The 23,992-nt window shown below is 28.6% G+C and overlaps 1 protein-coding gene across 1 annotated transcript; it reads right to left on the bottom strand.

The window, feature by feature from the left end:
• Positions 1-4,709: 4,709 nt before the first annotated feature.
• LOC111037654 (aspartate aminotransferase, cytoplasmic) lies at positions 4,710-10,488 on the bottom strand. The gene is made up of 9 exons (XM_022320337.1): positions 10,385-10,488; positions 10,036-10,312; positions 9,766-9,944; positions 7,966-8,074; positions 5,689-5,906; positions 5,437-5,587; positions 5,187-5,352; positions 4,961-5,103; positions 4,710-4,888 (listed from the first exon to the last, which is right to left on the bottom strand). Exons 2-9 carry the CDS (start codon positions 10,142-10,144, stop codon positions 4,746-4,748), a joined length of 1,218 nt encoding a protein of 405 aa, XP_022176029.1. The 5' UTR covers positions 10,145-10,312; positions 10,385-10,488; the 3' UTR covers positions 4,710-4,745.
• Between the last annotated feature and the right edge of the window lie 13,504 nt (positions 10,489-23,992).

The raw sequence follows: 23,992 nt of genomic DNA, 5'->3' as shown, positions 1-23,992 counted from the left end.
GTATCTTTCAATGGAACAATATTGACGCAAAAAATCTCGGCAGTTTGGTAGTTCAGAATTTAACACCCGAGTACGCCACCCTTCGCTCGAAGGCCGACTTTTATACAAGTCGTACCTAATGGAGATTTACATTTAAATTTTATTTAAATGTATAAATTGCTGTTCAAATGTCAATAATCCGCGTGTCAACATAATATATTTTGTGTCATATTGTATAGATTATTAAAATATACTAATGTTTTGGAATCATGTAGTATGTACCAATTATTATGTAAAAATTGTAATAATATTATATGTTATGTATTTTATTATGTAGCCATATCGTACAAATTTATTGATTTAAATAAAATGCATATTTATTGTATGATATTTATATGTTTATTTATTCATTGGCATATATATTATATACAAAAATGGAATTAGTAATACCCACAAACAATAAGTATAAGGTACGAGTTTAAAGAGTTAATAAAAGCTCAAATAGACTACCTACAGACCCAAGTACACCAAAATAAAAAAAATCATAATTTATTATATTTATATAGATACCTATATGATATATAATAACAAAAAAAAAATTAAATATTAAGCATGATGTAGAAAAGATATAATATCTACAATAGAGAATAGAATATATTCACAGTTAAAATAATAATATAAACCTAATAATAATTCTTATAAATTGATAATATTCTATTTTTAATTTTCCTAATTGTTTGTACTTACACATGTCTCACTTAATGGTTTGTACTGTTTGTAGATTGTTAAATAATATTTCGTATTTTTAAAAGAACGTAGTTCGGATCATTTAACGTCATTTTTTAAATCAATGGAAGATACAGTTAGAACTTTTTCACCCATGCGACAAATAGCAATAAAATCTAAGATATCGGTATTAGTTACTGAATATGAAATAAAAAATATAACTGAGGTTTATCCACAACACATTTTTTACAGTCAATATTCATATTCGCCTTCCAGTTCTACAAGTTCCAACCAACAGCCAACATTGCCAACTGAAACCACTCTAGGTTAGGATTAGGACACCTAATGTTCAGCAGAGCGACATCCACTTGCCCGCTTTTTTAATTATTGTTCTTTACGCGAACTAAGATGATATTGTATAGTACCTACGTACATCTTAGTTCATAAGTTTTCCTGAAACATGTCGTTGAGTGGGTATATAATATACAGGGATGTAGCCAGAGGGGGGAGGGCATGGGGTCTGACCCCCCTGAAATGTTTAGTAAAATGTATTTTGATACTGAAATTAAAATTCCGCGTACTACGAATAAACAAAATTATAGGGATAATTATTCATATAATTCACCAGAAGAGTATTATAAAATATTTGTATTTTTACCGTGTTTAGAATGTTTAGATGGTTTTATTTGACATATCGAAAATAGGTTTGAACAGAATAATGATATTTTATCGTCAATAGAAATATTGTTACCAAAATTCGCTTTAGAATAAAACGTTATGAAACTAAAAAATCTCACCATTTATTTTGAAGATATAAATTAAAAAAAATAGATATAAATAAAAAAAGATATAAATAAAACTATTGAAAAAAATATAGCGAGTGAATATTTACTTTGGTGTGAAAAGTGGAAAAATAATGAAGAAACCCCTACAACTTTTCAAGGGTTCTTGAACGATTAAACTTTTTACCCAAATATAAACCATTTGTTACGAGTTTTGGCAACCCTCCCAGTATCTACAATTGAAGTTGAATGATCATTTTCAACTTTGAAAAGAGTAAAAACACTACTTCGAAACCAAATTGGAAATTACCGTTTAACAGGGCTGACTCTTTTATCCGTTCATTGGGAAATATCAGTTTCGCCAAATGAAGTGTTGAATATAATGGCAAAATCAAAAAGAAAATTATTATTATAAACTATAACTTAATTATATCTATGTTATATTTATACCTACATTTTTTTTATTTATATATATTTTTTTTTATAATATGTACATATATAGCATTCTGTAGGTCATTATGAATTTAATTTTTGATTGATTAATAAGAGTGGTTAAAATTACTTATTATTTTTTTTTCACTTGACCCCCCCCCCCCTTCCTATACAAAATATATTATAACCCATGTGCGTTTGTTGAACTTTTTTTCCGGATTTCCATATTGCCCTTGTAAATATTTTGGCGCCGACGCACATAATATGGTTATTAATTATTATCATAAGCGACGAGTCCCTTGATGAAACGACCCGTCTGCGCACCATAGGCGCAAATAGGGTGGGGCTTGGGGGGCTAAGCCCCCCCCAATATTTACTCTAATATTAAAATTGAATGTCCCTGTTAATAATCAAATGTTGTTTTCGATTACTAACTATGACTGTAAAAGTGTAGAATATGGTCAATATAATTTTTTTTTTTACATTTTAATTATAGATTAATTGATTTATATGAACCATCGAGAACATAAATATCGCGCGATATTTCGAAAACAGTCATGTGCATCATGACTTTATCGGTCATAGAAGTATTTATTTTTATAAACACTTAATCTAATATTAATTTATAATGTATTTATATTAATAAATTGTGCTAAACAATCTTATTGAATGTCTGAATCTACTTTTTATTTACCGTATACTTTTGAAAATTAATTTGTAAATAATAACTTTTAGGATTTATTCGGTGTTTCCAAAGATTCTTTAAGATCAGAAATGATGGTTATCAAAAATGTCTTGAAAGTTAATGTTGATTTTTAAGTTCTTCAAAATCACTTAAACTCATTGAATAGCAAACAAATCTTTCCAAATTATTATAAATTATTTAATGTAGCAATAACTTTGCCAATCAATTCCGCTACTTGTGAAAGGTCATTTTCCGCAATGAGGAGGTTGAAAACATGGATGCGATCAACTATTCTCTAAGAATGTTTTAGCAGTTTAGGGATAATTAATATTGAAAAAGACATCAATATTGATAGCGTCTCAGTTTTAAATGACTTTGCCAAATCCAACAGAAGAATAAATTTAATATTGTAACCAATTATCTAGTTAATAATAAATATAATATTATGTGCATTAATAAGTAATAATTTTATACTCGTAGCTAATAAAAAAAAAAAATAGTAATATTTTTAATTGGTTTGACGTGTGAAAGGGGAGGGGGATTTTTGTTGAATATATTAAAGGGCTTGAGCCCCCGCCAATGCAATTCCCTATTTGCGCCTATGCTGCGCATGTGTTAGTATTCGGTAACTGAAAAAATTTAAGTGTCAGAGAGAGATGGGTTGCTCCCATTATACATTATTTTCAAAAAGGTCTCATGAAAAATTGGGTACTTAAACATCTTGAGTCGCCATCGTTCAAAGGTTGAGAACTGTTAATGTACCTACACCATTAGTCATCATTTCCGGGGAGTTTATTTATTTGGTCTTTAATTTCTGCAGGCTAATGGGTTTTATAATTGATTGGGAGGGAGCTGTTTAGAAAACTGTCTGCGATTTGAATTAATTTCGGTATCACGGTTAATGGTTATATACTAGAGTTGATCGGTATGAAGAATTTAAAAACAAACATTAAATTCAATGCTTGCACAGAAACCTGACGAAGTTGAACATTAATCGATTTTTACTCAAGGAGACCTACAGGTACGGCCATAGACCTATTAACTAGCCTAGTTAATAGGTCTATGGGTACGACTCTGTTCCCAACATCCGTACCCAGTTTCAGCTAACACTGAGGGGTCTGGTGGTTTCCTCCAGCTAGTATATTACGAGAGAAGTAGGTAGAGCTAAGAAATGAATATTTTTTTACGGATTTAAAATTATGTGATTTATAGAAAATATTTGATACTTTATTTCAGTTTTTGAAACAGTTCAGATTCTAGTTCAAATGAAAATGCAATAACAATTTTTAGATACTGAAATACTACTAAGTAGTAAGCACAGACTATTGTCTCTATTAGCAAAAAGTCTATTGATTATCAAAACTACTATTTAATTAGTTTTATATATATTTAGTTCAAAAACATCTATACATTTTATTTGTTGGTACATATTATTATATTTGTCAATATCATTGGTACAAATACAGAAACATTGGTACTAAAACAAAATGTTATGCTAAGACCAGATAATTCTTAATATAATATTGAACTATCTACTAAAAGTTTAAACTAAGCCAAAATTCTAAACATTTTTTTAAACTATAATATTTAACACTTATAGTTAATATCAAAAAAGTAACCTATATATATTTTATTGTCATTGACGTCAAACATACATAGTTATTTTAACTAAGAAGTCTTGTAATATATATTAGGTATTAAATGCTGAGTACTCTACATTGTTCAAATCATTATTATCACAAGGTTACATTAGAGATGCAAATTAGCTATAGTGCTATAATGTAAATTTTTCTAATATCGTTTGTTTTGTTCTTCAGATTTCAAAACCTTATTTTAGTTAACAATGTTTGCCACTAGGAAATGTATTGTTCAATTTGCATCCCTAAAAAATTTACTTCTTATTAAATAATATTTTATAATAAATCAAACAGGTTAATTATTTAATAGTAGAGTATTATTAACAAAGGTTTAACAAATTGATAGATACAATAGTAATAATTATTATTAATAAAACAATATACCATTATTATTATAATTGTGTAAATATCTATTTATAAATTAAATTAAAAATATTTCTATTCTACAGAAATAAACAATAAAAACAATTTGTTTGTAATGGTTCTCGTTATTTTATTATATTTTTACTTGGCAACATTTAATAAAGTATCGGTAATTGCTTCAGCTACATAATTTATATTATTTGTATTCAGTCCACAAATGTTAATACGTCCTGACCGCAACATGTAAATATGATATTTGCTTCGTAAATATTCTACATGACTAGCTGAAATATTTAAATAAGTTTAAATAGTTTAAGTATAAAAATATTTTAGTAAGTATCTTCTTAAAATTTTACCTGATAATCCTGTATAGGAAAACATCCCAGTTTGATCAGTTATATGATTCCATGTCCCAATAGTACCAAGCTTTTCCAAATTTTCTCGTAAAGCTTTTCTCATAGCTATAATCCTATCTGTCATTAGCTTCAAGGTATCCATCCTAAATATAAGATATATATAAATGAATGTGTAAAATTATAACTGTTAGCAACAAATTAAAAAAATATATTATTTAAAACTCACCATTCATTTTTGAATACATCATTATTTAATATTGTACTGACAGTACGTGCACCATGGTTTGGTGGATTTGAATACATTCCTCTAACAATCATTGTCACCTGAGATTTTACAGCCTTGACATTTTCCACAGAATTCAGTACAAAAGTTAAGTTTCCTGCTCGTTCATCTTTAAAATGCATTAATCAAATTAAATATAACCTAAATCTTACCTTCAAAAGTAAAAAATAATGTATTGATATTATTAACTCACTATAAAGTCCATAGTTTTTGGCAAATGATTGTGAACATAAAAACTCGAATCCTTGACTAAGGAAGTACCGCACAGACCATGCATCTTTCTCTAAATCTCCAGATGCAAATCCTTGGTAGGCATTATCAAAGAACGGTATTAATTTATGTTCCTGAAATACAAATGAACAAATTACATTAGGACTTTAAATATCATAGATGTTTTTTTAGCTAATATATCAGATTTTCTATGTAAACTAATATCAATACTAGCTTTTATAATTTCTGCAATTTTTTTCCATTGATCTTCAGTGGGATCTAAGCCAGTTGGATTATGAGCACATCCATGTAATATAATAACCGCATTTTCAGGTGCATTTGATAAATCTTCACAAAATCCTTCAAAATCGAGAGATCTTGTTTCTTCGTTCCAATAGCGATAAGTTTTGGCATCTTGAAATCCACTAGTCATGAAAATCAAATGATGATTTTCTAAATGAATAAATATATTAAATCAATTAAACTATTTGAAGTGTTTTAATATATTATAGATGTTTTTATATACATATTTTTTATACAATATTTTATAATATACTCTTAAACTTAAAAGCATGCATGACCTCTGTACTCACTATTCAGATAAAATGCTCATATGTTATATATAAACATAAAATATTTAAAGAACAATATTCCATATCATAATTTAAATATTTATCTATTTATAAAAACAAATTTTCTTTGTATATATTTAGATCATTGTTATGACTTCATGAAGGTAGTCACTTGTTTCAGAAGAGTACTAATGTGTTATTTTTATAATTTATGCTAAAAAATAATTTTGTGACTATTTTACACAATACAATCTAAATAGAATATTTGTATGTTACAATTATATAAACAAATCAATATGATTATAGTATTACACATAATACATAGGTTTTTATGTGATAGTTTTACTACCATAAATTCCATAATTAAACCGCACCATCATCATATTTACTCTTTATATATTATAATTGTATACTTAGTCTATCATAGAATAAAGATTATGGTATCACAATTTGTATTAATATTTACGAACTTCCTCTTTCAAAAGTATACAGTATTAAATAAAAGATTACAGTCGCAACTATATTATCATAGAACAAATTATGTTAAAAAAATGATATCCTAGTAAAATATTAATACATTCTTGTAGTATTTAACTATACAATAGGTGACAATTGTTATTTAAAGTAAAAAGCCCAAGTTTTTAATTATCACTCGAAAATATGGCTTAAACTATATATCATCATTTTAAGACTAGATTATAAGTGTTTGATATTGAGCCAGGATATTAATTTATAAAGAAATAACCAATATAGGATTAACCACTTAACTACATGCATTTTAGCCTTCAAAAAAATAATTGATGGTACACAGCTAGAATTCTCAACAATCGTTTAGGTATAATTATATATATGAAAAATAAATGTATAAACGAGTGAATGACCTCTCAAAGGTGGATAAGAATTTTTAAGATAATGTTATGAAATCTATAATTTATGCAAAATACTTAAGATATTGATTTATTGGTAAATGATCATTTTTGTCTTGTATTTATTTGCTAAATATAGGTAATATTAAATACATTTCAAATATTCTTATTTATTTGATTAGTATGTTGGTAATAAATAACCATAAATGTATATTAACTATAATTAATATTACTTAGCAGTTGAAATTCATAGGATGAGCAATCTGATCTATGAAAAGGCGAGGCACAGTAGGTATGATATACTGTATGATTATTTAATACAGCATGGTTTGTTCTTAACCTTTTTTTTTGTTTTCAGCAACCTCGGGTGTTTTATAAGAATTTTGGAGGGCTATATACTTTGTTTTTATGCTTCAAATTTCCAATAATTAAGTGACACATTGCATATCTAAGACTAAATTGTGACAAGTCCGTGACACACTTGTTGAGAACCTCTGATTTAATAGACTGTAGTGAATGATTTGAGAAAAAGTAGATTATTGAATAACCCAGAGGATAATACTCCATATAATCAAAGTTTGAGAGTTGATACATTTGTGTGTTTTTTGTATGGTCTTAATAGTAACTAAATTCTGTTTATGGAGAATTTCGGTGGCAACTAGAATTTATTAAAAACAATGATATCCCCACCAGCTAGTACACATTTAAAATAGAATACCACACCCACCAGCTACAGAAGCAGATCTTTCTCGTATTGAACTGACTACTGAGTATAGATAAGCTATAAATCTGAACCACACCTTAACTGAACTTTTTTTAAACTCTATATACAAACAATACATCATAATTCATAATATTATTTTGAATTACAACAAACATAAATTCAAATCACCCAATACAATCAAAAAAGCATGGCTAAAATTTATTTTTCTAAAGTTTTATGTCAAATTACTTTTATGTTCTCAATAAGTATTTACAATTAAAACACCAAATTAATGAATTTTATGTACAATCTGGCTTTTGTATTTCATATTACATTCAACAAAGCTAAAACAATAGTATTTGAATAATTACCCCAAGTTGGTATAGAATAATAGAATGTGGTACATTTCAAATGTTTGACTAAGAATTCTGCACCCACTCTAAGTGCTCCAGAACCACTGATTGATTGAACACCAAATATCTAAAGTAATAACGTAATAAAATATTAGTTACAATATTTTTATTCAATATAAAATTCACTATTGCAGGAAAACAAGGTAATATCATGCAACTGTAACTCATTTACCTTATTTTATTCTTTATTAACAAAACAAATTTGCAATAAAGTAAACACAATTTTTCAAGTATTTAAGAACCGAAGCTTGTAATGTATAGATATTATGACAACCATAGAAATAATTGTGTAACATAATTAAGTTTGTTTTAAAAAGTTATTACTAATTAGTAATCTGCAATACCGCTTATGGTAAAAAGTAAATAAGTGGTATTGTAGTTTGTAAACAAATGCTTAAGATATGCTTTACACCAATTTACATTAATTACTGTTAATATGTTACGTTAAGTTAAAAGCAATATGATATTGTATGACAAAATTATTATGGTTCAGGCCAATTATATCCATTCCATTCAACATACTGTTAGGAACATTTTAGACTAAAATAGAATAACAATTATTATATGAAAACATTCAGAAGAAATAAAACTGTTTTAGTTTGAAGGTTTCGTTACAACATGACTACATGAGCATCACTAGGTTAGTCACTTTTTCTTCAAATTTAAAATTAAAAACTTATTTATGTTGTAAAATTTGTTAATCAAAACCCTATACTCCATTACCTCTCCCGCCTAATTTTTTTGTTGGCAATAGCCTTATTTGTGAGGACTTGAATCTTTTGAGTATATTATTATACTTTACATTCACACGAAATTTTAAAATGCACAGTGTTCGGTAAAAATTAGTTCAACCTACTTTAATGTATAACTAATAGTAACATAAATTATCATATTACAGTAGCAATATAAATACTATAAAATATACTTAGTAATATAATATACTGACAAACAGTATTCACTCAGAATCATTTTTTTATGCAACAATTTATCATTGAATTCAAATTTCACACATACATTACAGGGACTCAATGATGATTACATAGTGACACTAGACGCTTACTGAACAACAGATCAGTTGTCTACTTTCCCCCTTTTTTGATTTTGCAGTTACGTATATATTTTTTCCTAAATTAATAATTATACATATTTTTTCACTTTGGTAATTGTACTAATTATATATTTTTATATTTAAAATATTATAATATTATATTATATTAAAATGGATATAATCTGGGAAGAAAATGTCCCAAGACTTGGGGACAAAAACATGTCCTACATTCAAATCAAATATTCTAAGTTATAAATTAAAATAAGAAACCAGTTGTCTTATTAGTTGTTGTAAATGTTTTATGGAGACTAAGACAGTTCATTTTAATTGAATTAAAATAATTTAGATGTGTGTATGTTCTAAACGATTAGAAATATTTAAACTTAAGTTTTTTTTTGGTTTTTAGTTTCATTGCGAGTATACATCGTTCTATAAAATATATTATTTAATTTTTTGGTATGGCTTTTGAATGAAAATGTAAATAGTAATGTTTAATTTTTTTTGTTTTAAATCATAATTTTCATATGACCTATACATACACCATTTTTACTTAATTTAATAATTTAAATTTATGTTTTTATCAATATTATTATAATATTTTCATTGTTTTCTAAAAGCATTACAACTTGAACATGAGATCATCATTAATTTATCTATAATATTATAGATGTTTTCTAAAATAAAGTAGGTAGTATAAAATAAATTATTACAGTTCCTTCTTCTTGTCGCTGAGTGATATCGCCCAATAGTAGTTGCGATGCAGCTTTAGTAAAAGATTCTAAGCCCAATATGGGTAAATACTCGTGATTCAATGTACCATCAAGTACCACACTCTCAGCTTTTTTCACAACAGGAATATAATAAGGTTTGCCTTCATCTGTCCTATATGCTAAAAATCGATAGAAATAAAAAATAGTAGACACAAATTGGTAGCAGTAGCAGATGGAAATCAATATAAAAATTTAAAAAAATGTACATACCCCCAATGGTCAAATTTACTTTTGACGGATCATTGTCTTCATTGAAGACTTTCACTAGATGGAACACTTCGATGGGCGGTGCTTCCTCGACATTGCTGAAGATACTCATAATGGGGATGGCAATTTGCTTTAATATGACGGTTTATAAAAAATAATAGTAACGTCTGTAATGAAACAGATTAACGAAGGTAACTAAATAAGTTATACTGTGTTGACGATCAGCAGACGAGTGAGGAACTGAGGAATAAAATAATTACACTCTTACACAATCAACTCTCTATAACAAACAGCATAATTAATATTTAATAACTTGGATAAAAAACGAATAACCTAAGTATTAAAATTGTACCTTATTAAGTATCATCCGCCGACAGTAGTGTCAACTCGGCCACTCAGCGGTCGGCACTGTTAAGATAAATTATTAGATAATAGGTACCTATAATAATATTGTTATCAACACTGTGTCGATTATTATGTGCGCACTCCGTGAATGACCTCTGATGGTGACGGGGAGGACGTAACATCAGCTGCTGTGACCCATCACTTCAGACGTTCAGACTTATGCCCATGGATAATAGTAGATAATATGGAAAAAAACATATGTATATATATATATATAAATAAATAAATAAATAATTATCAAGCTAGCAGAAAGTGCTGTCAATGGGTGGCTTCTTTCAACAAAACCTCATGTTATGTCAACCTTTATCACATTTTCTCATTGTGTCTACTGTCTAGAATAGTAGGTAGTATGGATACAGATTGTTAATTACTTTTGAAGATAAACAATAATAAAAAAAAAATTTTTTAGGTAGGTATAGGTCTTCATTATCTATGCTTATGCCTTTAGTTTAAATCAACTACCTATTATGGTAATGGTAAATTAATCACCCACTATAGAGTATAGGTGTACTCTACTCAACAACGTTGTACAAGACATTATTTGCAGACCATATTTTCCCAAGTTAAATTTAACGGTTGGAGGGTGACTCCCTTAAAAAATCAGTTCAGATTTCAGTGAGCGCGAAATTCATCTTAAATTCTTAACCCTCACATGGCCACGCCTTTAGAACACATCCCTTTCTTATCGTTTTGTATATAGATAATATAATATAGGTATTATGGTGGTATTATTATACTACTGCTTACAACGATGGTTTTAAGATTTTAAAAATTTGCACACTCACACACAGGGTTTATCATTAAAATGACCCAGTGATGGCTTAGGCAAGCAATTGGTCAGCAAAATATTTAATAAATTACATACTACGAAACCCCAAAACATACTAAACATTAAAGGTATAGTCCAATAGCCAATAGGGTAAATTACTGTAAATTATTTTTTAAGCTTGCACATAAAACATGTGACTTGCGACGCGCAATATGTCATTGCAGAGAAGCAAGACTGACGACTGGAGAGGAAGAAGCCACCAAAGAGCAAGTTCTCCATGTATCCAAATAGAATAACAAATATTATGACAATATAATAATAATATCTCCTAAAAATCCAAAGCACATAGTTTGGCAGTAGATATTTAGGTGCGGTGAGTGGTGACACCACTGAACAATTATTGTAAATGCGCCCCCTTCCCCCTCAAAAAAAACCAGACTATTTTTTTTAAAGAAAGTGTATTTTTGCGTATACGTAGTAGGCATAGTGGAAAATAGTGTTAGAAATTTAGCCCCTAAAGCCCCTCTCAATTTGTGCCTGTGGTGGTACCTATATACATATACACCGTAAATATCCACATGCGGACATGCCCACCAATACGCCGCTGTCCACTGCCCCAAAGATCCTAACTAACAGTGGCACAAGTATGGCAAGTGGGGTATAAATACCCCAGAACTTTTGAAAAGAGGGCCCCCTCTCCTTAATCCGACTTAGGTGGGTGAGTGTTGGGTGGTACCTTCAAACAGGGTTTACCCCAGTGGTATAATAAAAGTTCGGTGCCACTGCTAACTAATGTAGAAGGTACCTACCTAAAAGTTAATATACACACTTACTGTATTTTAATATATGAATGTCTATGGCTTCATCATAGCCATATGCAGCGGAGTATAAGTACCTATCAGCATTGATTATAAATACTAGTATTTATGATTTATATTCAATGGTGTTTGGTTTGTAGTTTGTAAACGAGAAATCCTCTGAATTGAACAGTCAAAAATCGTAGTCATCGGAATATTATTATTTATTATACACCTAAAATAGCTATATTATTACGTATTTCTAATTTATTAACGTCAAAGAAACGATTATCCAAGTTTTATCAACTTCATGAGTCTAAGACATGTGTTTTTTTTATATATTTTGTTAAGCGCACGTTACAAGCAATGACAGCAATTTACAATAAGACTTAAGTATAAGAGGAGATGAGTAATACGCCATAGTGAAATCAATAAGTAACAATAGGTATACGAGTATATGTATATATGTTGTACTTACACTATGTACCATATTATAAAACCTACCTACTTAGTACATTTTATGAAATGTATTTATGTATAAGTACCTATACTAGTAAGTACTGCTTAGTGCCAGGTACTCATATACCCGTATATCATATGGTATGGAAGTGTTCAATTGTTTGTAAAGTAATGCTGATATATTAACCTCTTAAAGAGTAAAGACGTCAATTGATGTGTTTCGGATTTCAGTTGAATTATTCATAATATTATTCTTAAATTATCAGTTTAAAAAAAATTTAGTTATTAAACGAATGTTTTTTAAAGTTAGTAGTTATCAATTTATTAATTTAATTTAATAATCATGATTAAAGCGATTTACATGACATTAGTATATGTTATTATTACAGATACAGAATTTAGAATTACTTAAACGTAGAGTTCAGTTACAGCATTGTTCTATGGTTACAGCTGTACCCTCAGTATACCTCAATGTAGATATGCAGCTTGTGTAAAAAAATAGCTATGAATATCAATAAATATATTGTGTATTTGTGTTTTATTTATTATAATTTGTTCACAACTTTATGATGTATTGGATTATTCATATTGATTTTTGTATCAATGAACCACAAAATAGAGTAAACATTAAATTAAAATTCAATAATAATATCAAATAACAGCATTGTGCGTAGGTAGGTCAAGCAATATAAAGGTGTCAATATTAGTATAATTTATTAAATGAAAATGAAAATAAACAATTTTGGGGAAAAAATAGCCTTGTATGTCTAATGTCTACTAAATTTTGCTTTTTTTTTCAAATTTTTTTTTTTAATATTTTTTTTTTCAAAATTATTTTTTGCTTTTTATTTACTGCTACTGTAGCAATATATCAAGAGTCTTGTATTAAAATTTATGTTTTTTGACCCAGCCTTCAATACAATTTAATTGACATTTATAGAAAAAAGACTAAACAAAATTAAAATTTGAAAATGCCTGTAAACAGCTCTCAATATGAGTCAAAATATTTTGAAAATTTATTCTAGTGTATGAATCGATAAAATAAACATATGGTGTAAATTTTAAGTATCTATAGTTATTCGTTTTTGAATTACAACAAAATAAGAAAACCGCTGCACTAGAAATCTAGTGAATATCCAATGTTTTAAAAATGTTGTTGTATAAATAACGAAATTATAAAATAACATACGAAGCAGAAATCAATCAACCAGAGTCAGCAAAATTGCTACTACTTAAGGCGACGGGAGCGTGGCTGTTTTTGTTTCAATTATATTGTAGTAGCTAATGAGCAGTATTTTTACGTTTCTTTTTATTTATTTGTTTTGATATACTTTATTATATTTTATTCCTTTTTTTAAAAACCAAGTGTCACTGTTTTTCTTTACTCCTTTTTAATTTTATTTTACTAGTGGATACAGAGACGTTGTGGTGAATAACACTTTTAGGAAAAACAGGTAGTAAGACACTGTAGTACTTACTTTCTCGTCCAGCACTCGTTATCGTGGTCAGCCGAGAAAGAGTAAGACATTGTCTAGGTAAAAGACATCTCACCCTCGAACATCCAGTACTCGTTATCGTTGTCAGTTGTTCGGGAGTAAAGTAACCTTAGAGTTGTATAGTGTAAATCCTGTTAGACTTCTATTTAATTATCCTTTTGCACAGTACTCGTTATCGTGGTCACCAAAAGGAGAACTTAAATAAAACTCATACAGCAGGTGTCGATAATTTACTCGTTTGACGGTTAGAGAATCGGAAACCGTAATATATCTGTTACATACGTCAAGCCTTTGCGTGGCGTATACGACAATGTCAACTTCAAAGACTCATAAAAATTAAATTTGACTTTTCAGGAAAATTTTTTTTTTTTGTTGATAAAGGTGAACAAACTTAGGGATCTTGTATTACATTTTCAAGTTTTTTGAAAGCAAAACATTTTTTATTGACATTAATTTAAAAAAAAAACTAATAACAATCGAAAATTGCATATGCCTATAAAGAGCTCAACACAATCAAAATATTTTGAACATTGTATGGTGTTCAGAAAACGCTAGTAGGAATAAATAGTCAGTGAAAATTGCATGTATCGTCTAGTATCGGTCATTTGTTTTAGCGTTACACTGAAATCCAAAAACGATTTTGTAGAAATCGTTGTTTGTTTTTCCCTACGCTTTTAAAAACTACTGGGAACTTTAAATTTTAATGTCTTGAATGCAACAACTAGATTCACTTTTCCAACAGAAAAGATACTGATTTTATTATTTCAACTACTTATTTTGTAGTGTGTAAACAGACACAAAAAAACACACATTATTGTAAAATCAAAACAAACATCGCCCCGCTTAGAATCTAATTTTTTTTTTTACTTGAAAGTGGAAAACTTTATTAAGATTACATTGAACTCTGATTTTTTAATTAACTTTTAACGACGCCAGAAAAATATATTTCCAAATGTTCAAAAAACTGTGAGATACAGATACAAGTTTATTACAATTTCTAAAGATGTAGTTTTTAATTTTTCAACTAAAAAAAAAAAATTATTATTTACAAACATTGACTATTTCACGATGTTTGAGTTTTGAGATATTTCCTGTGATGCAAGTATGCACTTACAACGCATTTCCTCAAACATCGCCTTAACACTACTATGAAATAATGTATAGTAATTCATTTGATTATTTTTGAATAATAATATAATTATGTTTAATAGTTATTTATATAATTTTCTTGTGTTTAGGTACAATAAAGGTCTGTATTCTGTCGAGGAGCAAATTATAATTATGTTGACTGGTAAATAATTAATGATATCATTATAAATGAAAAAAGCCAATTTATTTTTAATATTTTTTAACTGCTATTGTAACAATATACCAGAAACCTTATTTGTAATTTTCAAATTTTTTGACCCAACTAGGTAATACAGTTTTATTGATATTTATAATTTAAAAAAAAATAAAAAATGTAAAACTGAAAATGTCTGTAAACCCCTCAAAACTAATTGAAACATTTTAAAAATTGTATCAAGTATTGAAAATGATCAAATACAAAATTGGTGTAAATTGCAAGTATTTACAGTTATTTGTTTTTGGATTACAACAAAATAGGAAAATCGTTCTAATAACTAGATCCAATTTCAAATCACACTCAAAGTTGAAAATCAAAGCATTTGTCGATACATTTTTGTGTATTCATATTGTTTCGTCACTTAGCAGACAGAAAAATAAGAATTGAAAAAACATATTGACGGTTATTAAAGAAGGTTTGTTTGGAAAAAGTCTGTTTGGTAGACGGCGTTTCAAAAATGTTGTTAAGGAATGATACCGAGCATACAATGGAGAGAAGTTCCAAAAAACAGGTAAATATGGTGGCCTGCAATATTTGTCTAAAAAGACTCTAAAAGGCTAGAAGAATAAATATAAGTCTCTTTACAGTTTATGGTAGGTACTATGAAAAATGATAAAACAATTTTGTCGTTATTTGAAAACTTGTGCTCATTTTTTTAAACATTTTAACTAAAAGGTACAATGAAAAATTAATATATTATTACATAGACGTATTACTTAGGATATTTTTTATTTTAACCAGCTCTTCAAATAAATATCACGGCTTATGTACAAACAACATAAGCATGTTTACGAGTCTGAACACTTTGGCATGTGTAAAAAATGCATTATTCTATACACGCCTGAGGACTTTTTTGTGAGAGAACTTCAGTTTTAATTTATATATTGTAACAAATTAGTCAAAATGTTGTGCCGGGAAGGATATATATTTTTTTTTCTATGGTTAGTAACAATTATATTATGTCATGAATTAAATAACATATCAAATGATTTAAAAATTCAAGATAATACAATTGAGTTGTATGATTTAAAATACAACATATTATTCAATCCTGAAAAACAAGACGGAGATGTTCAAAAAACGATGAAAAAAGTAAATGCATTAATTTTAGTATCAAGCTGTAGTTTTGCTGAATGGACTATATTTCATTTAAGTGATTTCGTTTTAAAATTTCCACAATTTTACTCAAGTGGGTTTTTAGAAACTAAATTTAAAAAAAAAATTATTGAAGACAAAATATTGGTTGCGCCGTTACATTTAATTGTATGTACCATAGACAAATTCATACAACTGCTAAATGACTTAATAGCGAAGGCGGAGAATGTAACGTATAAGGACAATTCTTTTTTTATAACATTAGTATTATTACAGATAAAAATTGAAAGATTAATGACAGAAATTGATGAAAGAGTTCCGGTATTTAATGTTTCAGATGAGATAGTCATTCGAGAACTGCTTGAAGAAATTAATTCAATTCAAATATTTTTTTCATTAAATTGCGATAATTCCAAAGCTGGTATCGAAATAAAATATCCTTCACAAATGTATGGCTATATGACAGTAAACTCAGCATTGTCCCTAACATTGATGAGTGCGTTCGATTTAAAACCTAGAGTTTGTACTTTGTCACAGACATTTTTACATCATTTTATAGGAATACTACCAACGGATCCAGCTTTCACATTTGATGTTGGTAATTCACAATCATATATTTTTAACGAAAAAGGTACAATTATACAAATTAAAGATGTTTACAAACAAATTCAATCATCATATGATATGAATACCATATATTGCTATATGAAATCTATTTTAAATGCAATCATAAAACTTTTGTACAATACATTAATGGAGGGCATGCAAAAAAAGTATTTAACAAAGGATATTACTCGTATGCTAAATGATATCTACACTGAAATATTTGACGGTAAAAGTGATTATCCCACAGAGCTACTTCAAGAGCTTGAGTATTTAAAGGAAGCTGCAAACCGAGATACATTTCTAACAGAAAAGGATTATTATTTAAGTATATACGGTCTTTTTTTTCAATATTGTAAGTACCAAGACATTCAATTAGGAAAATATCAACTTGTTGAAGACGATATATTTGACCAGAGTGCAAAAGAGGGAGATTATAATATAGACATGAATCAATCAGATTTTAAAATTTATTTGATTGATTTTTTGACAACAATAAAAGAGCATTTAAGTGATTTTATATGTTTCAATAAATATTTCCGACATTTTGAAGATGAATTTAATAAAAAGTATCTACTGAATAATCGTTTTAAGCTACCCAATAAGAATCAAAATTCGTCTAATGAAATTCAAAATGATAAAAAAGAGAAATCGAACGACGATGTCGGAAACTGTAATGAATGTTTTTTTATCATAGACATGTACTACATGTGCTTTAATAGTGTCACGTTTCTTAATAGAAGCATCGGTGAATCTAAACAAAATTCTAGTCCTCTAGAGAGTCGTCTAAAAATAGAAATATATAATAAGTACCATAATAATAATCTAATGAAAGCAAAGCTTGCTATTGTTGATATCAAAAATAACTTTATCAATTTCATTCAAATAGAAGGGAATAATTTGGAGCTTCGTCAAATAGGAATTGATATAGTTTCTGTTTTAGTAAACCTGCCAACATTTGATGCAAGTAGCTTAGAAAGACTTAAAACAGTAAAACACTTAAAACGAATAATCAATTATATTATGGCCAAATTAAATAGCTGGGGACTCGTATACTGCCCTTACCCAAAATTTCCTTTTTTGTTATTCAATAATGTACATCTTAATAAACTTGAGGAAACAGACACGGAAAAAATGTGTAATAAACAAGGACAATTTAGTAATATACATTCTATAAACTCTGAAATAAAACCAAATGATGATTATCAATGTTTTGACTATAAATATTTGTATGATACATTCATTAAAAACAAAGACAAAACTATCTACTTATATAAAGAAATTATACAAATTAAGTGGAATGAATATGAAACAAAGCCAAATAATGAAAGCTTTGATTTTGGTCATTTAATTTTCAACTCTCACTACCTATACATATTCTATGATACATATTTCTTATTTCATATTGCAGCCTTATATTATGAGGTGAGATTAATGTACGAAAGATATCGAAGTGGACATATTCTACACAAGTTTATGATAGATTATGCAACACATAATAAGATGTATCGTCCTAAGTATTTGGATAAAATAGTTTTACAAATTATACATTTGGAAAAACAAATGCATGATAATATCGATAGGGATGAAGTTGAAAATACGTTTGATGAACTAAAGAGTATTGCAAAAGAGGTATTCACAAACTCTACTACTTTTAATTTTTCGCGTAGGTCAAATTATTTTTCAGAAACAAATGAACGTAATTTTGAGGAACGAGCAACAAAAATAATTAATGATATGTCGAGTATTAAAGATTGTTATTTAAAAATTAATGTTAATATTTTAGACACGGCACAAATGAACGATAAGAGTAATTACTATACTTTTAGAAATAAAGAGATTGAATCACTGAAAAAGGAAGTTAATCAACAATATTTTAAGTCTAGTTATAAACGTAAACGTGAACCTGAACCTGAACCTAAACCTAAATCAAGTGAATCACCTAAGTCTAGTAAAACCAAAATGCATCAATCTAAAAATTTAGGTAGCTCAATGAAATCATTCATTTTAGGACGAAAAACTACAATTTAATTTTTTCTGTTTCTTTTATAATAATATCATTAATAATGTACCAGATATCATAATTATAATTTGTTTTTCAACGGAATATACAGACGTTTATTGTAATTAGATTATAGAAAATTATATAAATAAATATAAATCATAATTATATTATCATTCAGGAATAACCAAATGCATTTCTATACATTATTATTTATAGTATTGTTAAGGCGGTGTCTAAGCAGACTCATTTTTAGTGCATACTTACATCACAAGAAAAACTCTCAATACTCAAGCCTCATGAAATAGTCAATATTTTTTAATAATATTTTTTTTTAGTTGAAAAATTAACTACTATATTTTTAGAAATTGTAATAAACTTATATCTGCAGTATCTCACAGTTTTTTGAACATTTGGAAATATATTTTTCTGGCATTATTAAAAGTTAATTAAAAAATCAGAGTTTTTTGTTTTTTTTTTTTTATTTAATAAGAAAATATACAACTATACAATTAAGCACAACAAGTAGTAATGATGAAGAGGATTACATAACATGGAAAATGGCACGATGTAAGAGGGCTCCCAATGGAGCTACCTAGCTACTTTAATGCCACTTAAATAAAGTTTTCCTCTTTCAAATAAAAAAATTTTAGTTTTTGAGCGGTGTGATGATTGTATTGATTTTACAATAATGTGTTTTTTTTTATTTATTTGTGTCTGTTTACATACTACACAATAAGTAGTTAAAATAATGAGATCAGTTTATGGTAGGAAAGTGAACTTAATTGTTGCATTCAGGTCAAAATTAAAAATTCCCAGTAATTTTCAAAAGTGTGGGGAAAAACAAAGAAAAAATTAAGGAGAACAGGAATTTTTACGGAAAATTGGTTTTCGACAAAATCTATACTCCAAACAGATGAATAGTGAATAAACTTTCATTATAGTCAGGTGAAGTAAATAGTTAAAACACTAAAGAAATAATTGTAGTCGGCCGCATCGCCGATCCACTCGAAGGTTATAATTTAAATTAGCTGTTTTAAAAAAAATGCAGATACCGGCCACCATGCCGACGACGTTTGACGTCTGTATGACGCAACAAGTATGCCGGTGGAGCCGCGGGCCGCACGTCCCGGATGCAGGCTCGCGACGTTGAAGTATTTCTGTGGCGGCAAGAAACAAGAAGTCAGGAACTCCGGATAACTGTCCGTGACAGCAACTTGTTCGAGTCCGTGAGCATATGCGCAATTTGAGCGGGGGAGGGGGGGCTAAATTTATAAAATCAACACGGGCCCTCAAGGAATCCACCCCTGCACCCCCACTCCACTTTTTATGGTAATAATGTAATACACAAACATTTAGTTTAGTTCTCGACAGTTAAAACGAAATACTTGATAAATGATAAGTACAATAATATAAAACTCAACAACTCAATGCTAATTAATTATTCATTTGTAACTATAAAAAAAAATTACATACACGTCATAGACGCATGGTATTAAATCTTATAATTGCAATAAACGGTGATTATAGACATAGCGAATTTATTTAATATGTCTTCATTTTTAATATTAAAACTCACAAGAAATGTTCTTTTCTGTATATATCACAGAAGCATTTGAAAACCTATCTTGGTGCATTGATGTGCGTAACCAAATTTTTATCTTTCTCATAGCTAAAGAAGACCTTTCACATGCATTTGAAGAAATCGGTATAGCGAGAAACAAAGATAAAAAAGTGTATACATTTGAATGTACTTTTAAATCTACAAATAATTTTATTTCCTCTAAATCAAAACTCAACTTTATATATGTAAGACAGTTGTTTGCAACCAACACAGATCCTCCCTGATGTACTTTCTGTACAAGAAACCCATTTGTTGAGTTATTTAAATGTTGAATAGTTTTGGCATGTTATTCCAATTTAAATACTAAGTTACTAACATTTATAACAACAATTGATTAATGATTATATATTCTATAAATTGATACTAATTATTACTTATTACTTGTTAGACAGCATACTCGTACAATGACTATCGAGCTGGCAAAAAAACCCACGATTAAATTTTTTTTATTAGGTACTGATCATGGATTTAAGAATAAATATGTTAAAAAATTAGGAGTTAAAAAACTATAGGGGGCTAAGCCTCCCCCTACCCCCCTCCCTCCCCCCACTCCAAATTGAGTCAATGTCCGCGGGTGGTAGTCGTGTCAAAATCAGATTCACGACGCTTCATACTCGTAACACTAAAACGGTTGGTTACAACTACCTACTTAAATACTTTGGTTTCAATAACTCCCAATACAAAACAGTAAAATATATATTGTTTTGTTTTTTGGCTATTCTGTCGTATACGGTCTACCACATGGTTATAATTATGTGCATATAGGTAGATTTTCAAAGGGTAGACAGTTTGTGGAAGACCCGGTATATGCTTTCAAAGTAAGTATAATATTATATAATGATAGAATTATATATATTTATAAATATAATATACTATAACCGGTACATAGAAATGTGATAGAAAGGAATGATTAAAAGGGATAAATTTAAAGCTTTTTTAACTTTTTAAAGGACATGCCACAAATATTTAATATTATTCTGTCAAATAAGAAATTTTTGTTTAAAGAATAAAACATAATTTATTTGAAAATGTAGATTAGATTAGTTCATAAACATTTTAAAATAACCTACAACTAACAATATTTTATTTCTAATTATTAATTTTAAGTTAAAAGAATAAATTTGAAAAAACGTTTATTTTTAAGTGATGAATAACGAATATTCTTAGGGTAAAATTATCAGTAACAATAATTATATTCTTCCTCCTTCGAAAATAAAAACTATTGCCCGGCAGTCTTCCTAGATGTGGCTCAAGCCTTTGACAGGGTTTGGCACAATGGCTTACTATATAAACTGAAACTATTCCTCTCTGCTCCACTTTACTTACTAATTCGCTCTTACCTTGAAAATAGAACCTTTAAAGTTCGTCAAGGTAATTCTTTTTCTTTTATCTTTCCAATCCTAGCAGGTGTTCCCCAAGGAAGCGATCTCTCTCCTGACCTCTACAATATTTTCTCTTCTGAGTTCTGACATCCCTCAGACCAATGACACCATCATAGCTACCTACGCCGACGACACAGCGATTCTATCATCCGATAGGAATCCAACTGTAGCTTTCAACGCCCTACAAAACCACCTAGATCTTATAGATAAATGGTCCTCTAATTGGAAAATTAAAATTAATGGCCCCAAATCTGTTCATGTTCCTTTCACTCTAAATAAAAAAAATCTGCCTACTCCCACCCTCCATGAAATACCTATTCCCTCCTCATCTCTAGTAAAATACCTTGGTATTATTTTAGATAAAAGATTAACCTGGGGCCCTCACCTCAAAAACAAAAGAAAGTCACTAAACTCTAGACTACACCTATTACGTCCCGTACTAAAATCTAAACTTCCACTTCATTATAAATTAATTTTATACAAAGCAATGCTACGTCCAATCTGGTCGTATGATGCCCAAATATGGGGTTGTGCCAAACCATCACAATTTAAAACTATTGAAGCTTTCCAATCGATTTCTCTCCGTACAATCACGTCCGCTCCTTGGTATATTTCCAATCACACCCTCCACAAAGATTTAAACATAGAAGCAGTTGATAATTTAGTTAAAACTTACCATAAAAAGTTACACTCAAAATTACTTCTCCATCCCAACCCACTTATCACAAATCAACACACGGTCTCAATCCCGGACAATCCCCCCCGTCGTCTTAAACGACGTTGGTGTCGAGATCTTTTAAACTGAAAATGAGCTATAGTTTAGCAGTCACGTCTATGGGTCCTATCACTGGATAGCTTCCCTACTCTCCGTCTTATTGTCCGTCATATTTTGTTTTCATATTTGCTTATTGTATTTTTTTTATATACAGATTGTAAATGATATATTTTATATTTTAATAAAAAAAAAAACAATAATTATAGAGATTAATATTTTTGAGGGCATGAATTATCGATTTGTAAAAAAATTTCAAATTCATCTAAGTTAAACAAAAATTTTTTTTTTATTTTGAAAGTCGGTTACAAACTACAAAGTCGAATAAAAATTAAGTATAAAACATATAATACGCCAAGTCCTCAAAAATATTATCCTCCACATAATAGGGATGGCCAGCTCAAAGTTATACTAGTGGGCAGATTTTTAGAATCCATAGCGGCCAGAGAGCACAGGAAGTAAAAATAAAGTCATTCAAACTTAGAATAAACAAAATATGTTGTAATGATTTTATGTAAGATTTGATGATGTGTAGTTGCAGATGATAATTCAGCAAAATCGATTTGTATTTCTATAGTTAAAACGTTCATATATTACAAAATATTACAGGTATAATAGGCCATAATATTTGTGATAGATGATTTCCCTCTTTAAGATTGGTTGATAATCCCAAAAAAACGATCTTACATAAAAGCAAAAGTAACGGATTCCAGGAATCGTTTTTTTTTTTTGAAAGAACGAAGCTTGGAACTGCTTCCTTGAAAAATAAAGAAAAAAGAATAAAACGAGCAATTTTTTGTTTTGGAAAGCGAACAAAAATTAAGGTTCCTTTAAATTTTAAAAACATATATTTTAAATGGTTATTTATTTTATTGTTTTCTTTGTTTCTACACTTTAATAAGTAGGTGAGTAGGTATTTTTAATTGATTTATGTTTAATTCATAGGTTGTTGTTCTTGACTAACATAATTAACGAAAAAAGTACCTATAATATTGTACTAAAACAGAATTTTTTTTAAAAATAACTTTGGTAAAAAAAGGAACGAATATTGGAAAGAGCTCTTTTTTAGGCAAGGATCTGGAACGAGATCCTCTCAAAAAGGAACTTTGCCAACACTTGAAACACTGACCTTAATTCATGGTTTGTTGTAGTTGTGCGATAAACTCTTATCTAAAAAATTATCCGTCCACGTGTGCCGTGCCGACGTGCCG

This window comes from Myzus persicae, unplaced genomic scaffold (genome assembly GCF_001856785.1).
Source record: "Myzus persicae strain clone G006 unplaced genomic scaffold, MPER_G0061.0, whole genome shotgun sequence".
In the NCBI taxonomy this organism is placed as follows: Eukaryota; Metazoa; Arthropoda; class Insecta; order Hemiptera; family Aphididae; genus Myzus; species Myzus persicae.
The sequence above is the reverse complement of the archived record's forward strand: the minus strand, read 5'-3'. Positions and strand labels throughout refer to the sequence as shown.